At 43.1% G+C, this 8,030-nt stretch overlaps 1 protein-coding gene across 1 annotated transcript in view; it reads left to right on the forward strand.

Annotated features, from left to right (window-relative positions):
- Position 1: 1 nt before the first annotated feature.
- Positions 2 to 8,030, forward strand: part of LOC119339067 (ABC transporter B family member 28-like) — a gene marked incomplete at its 5' end in the record, with an annotated part of 15,561 nt that continues 7,532 nt past the window's right edge. Inside the window, 7 exons of the mRNA XM_037611243.1 lie at positions 2 to 359; positions 439 to 626; positions 1,583 to 1,606; positions 2,388 to 2,489; positions 2,831 to 2,921; positions 6,425 to 6,525; positions 6,643 to 6,693. Coding sequence (XP_037467140.1) covers positions 2 to 359; positions 439 to 626; positions 1,583 to 1,606; positions 2,388 to 2,489; positions 2,831 to 2,921; positions 6,425 to 6,525; positions 6,643 to 6,693 — 915 coding nt within the window. The remainder of the gene's footprint in view (positions 360 to 438; positions 627 to 1,582; positions 1,607 to 2,387; positions 2,490 to 2,830; positions 2,922 to 6,424; positions 6,526 to 6,642; positions 6,694 to 8,030) is intronic.

Genomic DNA, 8,030 nt, shown 5'->3' on the forward strand with positions numbered 1-8,030 from the left:
CCGCAGCCGCCTCCTCTTCAGCCCCTCCGTCGCCATCCTCAACCCTCGCCCCAGCCGCCTCCCCTACCTCCCCGCCACGCCCCACGTCGCCGATTCCGGCCTACGCCGCTGCCTCCGCCTGGGCCGCCCGCCCCATGCGTACATCTCGGCGCCGGCGCCCGGCCCCGACGCCTACCAGTCCCCCTCCTTCGACGCCGCAGAGGCGGTTGCCGACGTGGCCGCCGCCATCTCCTCAACTGACGCCATCACCTGGACCGGCGTCTGGGCCCTCCTGTCGCAGCACAAGGCCCGCCTGGCGATCTCCCTCGCCGCGCTCCTCGCGTGCACGACCTGCACCCTCTCCATGCCGCTCTTCTCAGGTATGCTTCAGCCTTCAGCCCCCCTCTGTCGATGGATGCTGGCCTGTTTCTGAAATGTGGTGGTTGGATGTTCACACAGGGAGGTTCTTCGAAACCCTGATAGGGAGGGGGTCCGAGCCGCTGACGAGGCTCTTGTCCAAAATCGCGGTATTATACACGCTGGAGCCGATATTTACCATCGTCTTTGTGATCAACATGACGGTGGTCTGGGAGAAAGTGATGGGGAGACTGCGGAGCCAGATATTTCGGAGGATTCTGATCCAAAAGGTAAATGTTGGAACATCAGGCTGTAGTGCTGCCGCTAAGCTTGCACGTCGAAGTACTTCGCATGACAGCTTTGATTGCTTGGTGTATTGCTGTTATGTTGTTCTCAAACTTAGCTAAGCATGTTTGGTGTGCTTTTCCAGCTATTGCAGTACATTTATGTTTGCTATTTTGTTAGGTTGCTGTTGTTATCACATCTGTGGTCTGTGCAGCTGATTTAGTTCGTACTTGTGCTGAATTGGAAGCATTAAGTGCCATTGTACCAGTAGTGTTTCGGTGATGAGAATTTTGACCACTGCTAAGGGGCTGGTGATTTCAGTACATATGCAAATATGTTGATTGTTCACTATTGATGCCAACAGATTTGTTTGACATTCCTTTGTTACTTTAAACATCTACTCCCTCTGTAAACAAATATAAGAGTGTTTAGATCACTACGCACGCTCTTATATTTCTTTACGGAGGGAGTAATACACAATAACTATGAAATTATCTTAGCATTATGATGAAATGGTTCATGAATGCTATTCCATTCCTAGGCTGAACCAGCTCTTAGTACGGTTTTACTGCAGCATTTGATGCACTTTAGAGGTGGCAGCAAGCTAGCTGCAAGTATTTATGTTGAGTCAGTCGACTCTGCTTTAGGCATTGTACACGATGGAGTTATAAGGACTAGAATTGACACAGGTGCATGCTGTGATGTGATATGGTTTTATCTCTCTATGGCCATGCACCATGAAGTGTAATAAACTAATTAATCTGCACGGAAGTGATACATTAAGCTCATAACCTGCTAAACTCCTTTGCTATGCAGTCTCATTGCTCCTTTTCTTTTGGTAATGGTTACATTTTTATACAAGGCCGTCCTGTGCCAATCTGGCATACTAAACAAATTTATACTACTCATATGCACATTATGTTGTTTAAATGGTAATAAATGCCCTTTTCTTTTCTTGCAGATGGTATTTTTTGATCGTCACAAGGTATGCCAGTTGACATACAATGTTCATGATTATTACTTGGAGAAAAAATGTCAACCATAAATTTCAAGTTTCCCATCCAATTCAAAAACTTTGTAGTACTGTTAAATGATACAATGGGAGGAAGTTAAATGTCGCTTGTTCATATAATATCTGTTAAGATGTTAAATTTTGACATGTGACTATTATTCAACAATAAAAGTAATAGAATTAAATTTGGTCTGTTCGGTGTGTGTATATGTTAAAGCATGGTACACGGATTATTGAAGATTAAATAAGAACCACATTTCAGTATAAAAAAGGTTACTGAGCAAACGTTGCATGGGATTTTTCACTTTATTTGTTACACATTTCGTGAATATAGCTTAGGAAAGAGAAAATATCTTGTTTATTTATGTTTAAAAACCATTGTACAGTGGCATGATTTAGTTTGGTCTGTCATAAAATTGTACTGTGTACTCTTTTGTAGAAAGGCACACTTCTCTTCAAATTATGTCAAGCAAAAGATGTCTTGATAGATGCACACCTATGTTCTTAGTACTGACAAACTAGTTAGTAGATGCCAACAAGCTATTCCATTATTTCATCTCTAGCAAGTTATACCATGATAGTTTTAGGGATTTGTGTTACTTGACTTTAGTGTCAGTCATAGACACTTATTTCTATGTACCTTCCAAAAGAGCATCGGAGAATGGTGATATATTGTTGTGGTTGTCTCAATAAATTGGCAGTAATTAGCCTGCTTCATGTCTTGGTGCAGATATCTTAATATCATTTATGGCAGGTCGGCGAGTTAACTGGATTGTTGACATCTGATTTAGGTTCTTTGAAGGGTGTAGTAAGTGACAACATATCCAGAGATCGTGGGCTAAGGGCATTCTCTGAGGCAAGAAATTTTACATTATGAGAATGTAAGCTTGATGCTGCTAAATGCTAAGAGTTTGATCGGTGTAATTACATAATCTCTGAGGGCTAATTGTAATGCTCTTAACTATTCCCTTCAGTTCTAACCATTGTTCACACGTAGCCTACTATTCCATTCATATCATGTAGTCCCTCTGTTCCTAAATATAAGTCTTTTTAGAGATTTCAATATGGACTACATACGGATGTAAAAAGTCTTATAGTTAGGAACGGAGGAAGTACTTGATATTAATTTAATAATCTTACTTACTTGCACTCTATTTCATGCTGGCCTCATAAAGCTTTTTTCTATTCTATTTTCAGATTACTGGTACACTGTGTATACTTTTCACATTATCCACTGAGCTTGCTCCTGTTCTAGGACTCCTCATAGTCTCTGTCTCCGTAATAGTCGGTAATTTTCTGAAAGTTATATGTGTGGGGCATGTCCTTTGTTGTCTATTCTATGTATGACATTTCCTTCAGATTGCTAGAGTAGTTTTCGTCATTTGGAAATGTTATGTGTTGAAGATGGGCTATTATTTGTGGTAAATAACCATAACAGGTTTGCTAAGGACCTATGTTTGGAGGCTGATCCCTCGTATCCTATAACTTATTAAATTTTGTTTTGACCCTCTGAAGAACCTGAATATAATCTTAGTATTAGAGGTATTAGATTTGTGATTTTTCTGAAAGTAACATGTATGTCATATGCTCAAAAGCTTGAATGTCCTTTGTGTTCAGCTAATGATAATTCTTTCTATTTATGTGTTCCCTATGAGTTCTCATACCACGTTAATATAGCGCTTTTGTTAGGATCATGAATAATTGAGTGCCAAGTGCCAACTGATCAACAACAAACAACAACAACAACAACAACAACAACAACAACAACAAAGCCTTTAATCCCAAACAAGTTGGGGTAGGCTAGAGGTGAAACCCATAAAAATCTCGCGACCAACTCATGGCTCTGGCACATGGATAGCAAGCTTCCACGCACCCCTGTCCATAGCTAGTTCTTTGGTGATACTCCAATCCTTCAGGTCTCTCTTAACGGACTCCTCCCATGTCAAATTCGGTCTACCCTGACCTCTCTTGACATTCTCCGCACGCTTTAGCCGTCCGCTATGCACTGGAGCTTCTGGAGGCGTGCGCTGAATATGCCCAAACCATCTCAGACGATGTTGGACAAGCTTCTCTTCAATTGGCGCTACCCCAACTCTATCTCGTAATTTAAGCTCTCTTCAATTGGCGCTACCCCAACTCTATCTCGTATATTATCATTCCAGACTCGATCCTTCCTCGTGTGGCCACACATCCATCTCAACATATGCATCTCCGCCACACCTAACTGTTGAACATGTCGCCTTTTAGTCGGCAAACACTCAGCGCCATACAACATTGCGGGTCGAACCGCTGTCCTGTAGATCTTGGCTTTTAGCTTTTGTGGCACTCTCTTACCACAGAGAATGCCAGAGGCTTGCTGCCACTTCATCCATCCGGCTTTGATTCGTTGACTCACATCTTCATCAATACCCCCATCCTCCTGCAGCATTGACCCCAAATATCGAAAGGTGTCCTTCTGAGGCACCACCTGCCCATCAAGGCTAACCTCCTTCTCCTCACACCTAGTAGTACTGAAACCGCACATCATGTACTCGGTTTTAGTTCTACTAAGCCTAAACCCTTTCGATTCCAAGGTTTGTCTCCATAACTGTAACTTCCTATTTACCCCCGTCCAACTATCGTCTACTAGCACCACATCATCTGCAAAGAGCATACACCATGGTATATCTCCTTGTATATCCCTTGTGACCTCATCCATCACCAAGGCAAAAAGATAAGGGCTCAGAGCTGAACCCTGATGCAGTCCTATCTTAATCGGGAAGTCATCAGTGTCGACATCACTTGTTTGGACACTTGTCACAACATTATCGTACATGTCCTTGATGAGGGTAATGTACTTTGCTGGGACTTTGTGTTTCTCCAAGGCCCACCATATGACATTCCGCGTCATCTTACCATAGGCCTTCTCCAAGTCAATGAACACCATATGCAAGTCCTTTTGCTCCCTGTATCTCCATAAGTTGTCGTACCAAGAAAATGGCGTCCATGGTCGACCTCCCAGGCATGAAATCAAACTGATTTTTGGTCACGCTTGTCATTCTTCTTAAGCGGCGCTCAATGACTCTCTCCCATAGCTTCATTGTATGGCTCATCAACTTAATTCCACGGTAATTAGTACAACTCTGAACATCCCCCTTGTTCTTGAAGATTGGTACTAATATACTCTGTCTCCATTCTTCCGGCATCTTGTTTGCCTGAAAAATGAGGTTGAAAATCTTGGTTAGCCATACTATCGCTATGTCCCCGAGGCCTTTCCACACCTCAATGGGGATACAATCAGGGCCCATCGCCTTGCCTCCTTTCATCCTTTTTAAAGCCTCCTTGACCTCAGACTCACACATGCTGGTCTCATCAAAGGAGTCGTCCAGTTCAATGGTGGAACTCTCATTCTCCCCATTGAACAGCTTGTCGAAGTACTCCCGCCATCTATGCTTAATCTCCTCGTCCTTTACCAGGAGTTGATCTGCTCCTTCCTTGATGCATTTGACTTGGCCAATATCCCTCGTCTTCCTCTCTCGGATCTTGGCCATCCTATAGATGTCCCTTTCGCTTTCCTTTGTGCCTAACCGTTGGTAGAGGTCCTCATACGCCCGACCCCTTGCTTTACTGACAGCTCGCTTTGCAGCCTTCTTTGCCATCTTGTACTTCTCTATGTTGTCTGCACTCCTATCCAGGTATAGGCGTCTGAAACAATTTTTCTTCTCTTTAATCGCCTTCTGGACATCATCATTCCACCACCAGGTATCCTTATCTTCGCTTCTCCTTCCCCTGGATACTCCAAACTCCTCCGAGGCCACCTTACGAATGCAAGTCGCCATCTTCATCCACACATTGTCCGCATCCCCTCCTTCCTCCCAAGGGCCCTCCTTAATGGCCCTCTCCTTGAACACCTGAGCTACCTCCCCCTTGAGCTTCCACCACTTCGTTCTAGCGACTTTGGCACGCTTATCCCGCTGGACACGAATCCAAAAGCGGAAGTCAGCAACCACCAGCTTATGCTGAGGGACAACACTCTCTCCAGGTATCACCTTACAATCTAGGCACGCACGCCTATCTTCTCTTCTCGAGAGGATGAAATCAATCTGGCTAGAGTGTTGCCACCACTAAAAGTCACCAGATGTGATTCTCTCTTTCTAAAGAGGGTGTTAGCTACAATCATGTCGTAGGCTAGAGCAAAGATCAAGACATCTTCTCCTTCTTGATTCCTAATGCCATAGCCAAAGCCCTCATGCACCCCTTCAAAACCTATGTTAGATGTACCCACGTGGCCATTGAGGTCTCCTCCTATGAAGAGCTTCTCGCCAATTGGTACACTCCTAACCATGTCCTCCGGGCCTTCCCAGAACTCCGTCTTGGTGTTCTCATTGTGGCCTACTTGCGGGGCATATGCGCTGATAACATTGAGAACCAAGTCCCCAACTACCAGCTTGATCAGGATAATCCGGTTCCCACGTCTCTTGACAACTGATCGTGCGTTGAATTATTTGGTTTTTAAAGACAGCCATGAGATAATTTGTGCCTTTGAAATATAAATTGTCCTTTTCTTTGATGTTTGTGTTTATCTTTTTTGTTAATAATTTATTTTTGTCACAGATGATCACCACATTTAATAGGCTTCCAAGACTTTGCTTCTTAGGTCTTGAATAAGTGAATTTGGTTTTCTAGGAAATTAATTGTATTGAATAATTTTGAGTTCTTTTCCCCAGAATTTTCCCCCTAGGGTTGTAATTAGGCGATTTGGTTTTTGAAAGATTTACATATCGCCTTTGACAAGGTAATTTTTCTAACCAGCTATTTTCAAGAGGTCAACTGTCCCCACCTTTAAATCTTATGGAATTGTCCAAGCTCATATATCAGACTGCGTGTCAGAAACATTTTCAGCCATCCGTACTGTGAGTACCCTTTGTCTGAATGCTTATTTGAACTTCTGTTGTACTTTAATATTGTTCTGTTAGACACATGCTCAACTGTTTGGATTATCCTTGTTTAACTCAAAAATACATATGCAGGTTAGGTCATTTGGTGGCGAGAAACGACAAATTTCTATGTTTGACAACTTGGTATGTCACATCACTTATGAACTTCTTTCTTCATGGAAACAGTGGGGAACGTCATTATTCTACTGGCCATAGTTTCTTTGTATCAGATTCCAAGGAAAGGATCCAAAAAGAAACTACAGCTCGTAGAAATAATGACGTTTTCACTGTTCCTTTTGCCAGTTCTATATAATAGATCAAATTACAAATTACAAACGACAAAGGAATGATCCGAGCGAAAACTACAACCATAAGAATAATAACTCTAAATGTCTGCTGTTAAGGAAATAGTAACTTGTATTTACAGGGGGCCAAAGGCCATTCTGCATATACAATGTAAAGGTGGCCAACATGCAGGAAGCCCCTTATACTACGGGAAAATTATACAAGCTACATGGAAACATAATATAACTCTAACAGCCCCCCCCTCACAAACTGAAGTTGGATCCACAACACTGAGTTTGAAGAGATGAAAGTCCATGCTGCGCTTTAATCTGGGCCTTCGTAAAGAAATTTGCCAACTGTAACTCGGAAGGTACATACTGAAGAGCAATAAAATTATCATGCAAAACAACGCACACAAAAAAAATGCATGGTGAGCTCATGCTTCACCGGGTCACGTGGAATACTCATAGCACATGTACCATCTGACAAGAGCAGGGTAGGTGTAGTGACAGAAACACCAAACTCCTGAAGTAACCACGGTAACCAAGTCGCCTATGCCGTCAAAAGAAGCATAGCTCACAACTTAGCCTCTGCACTCAAACGGGAAACTGCAATTTGTTTCAGGCAATGAGAGAACCACCAAGAAAAACAGTAAGCAGAAAGTGAATGGCTATCCAAGGGATCACTAGCCCACTTACCATCTGAATAGACGTGAAGCTGTGACAAACTGGAGTGGGGAAAGAAAAGACGGTGAGAGATCGTGCCACGATATCGGAGAACACAAAGGTAACTACAGTGAACCGAAGTAGGAGCAGAAACAAACTGACTCAAAATATGGACATGATAGGGGATATTCGGACGAGTGACAGCTAGATAGACAAGACTCCAACAAGATGGCGATAACGTGTCGGATCATACAAGGGGTCACCATAAGAAGCACAGAGGTGAACATTGAGCTCCATGGGTGAAAAAAATACTTGGGGGCCAATGGCCACTTGGCCAGTGTGTGTGTCATAAGATTGTGTGGAACCCCTTGTACTGTGGGGAAAATATCAGGCTATACATGGAAACATAATATAACTCTAACAAGCCAAATGGTAAATTAGGCAAAAGCTGGCTGGGCAATCAGGATTATGAGAGTCAACCACAATTTAATTGCAACCGGTCCTAACAGTTATAGCCCACCTGCAGATCCA

Source organism: Triticum dicoccoides, chromosome 7B (assembly GCF_002162155.2).
Source record: "Triticum dicoccoides isolate Atlit2015 ecotype Zavitan chromosome 7B, WEW_v2.0, whole genome shotgun sequence".
Lineage (NCBI taxonomy): Eukaryota > Viridiplantae > Streptophyta > Magnoliopsida > Poales > Poaceae > Triticum > Triticum dicoccoides.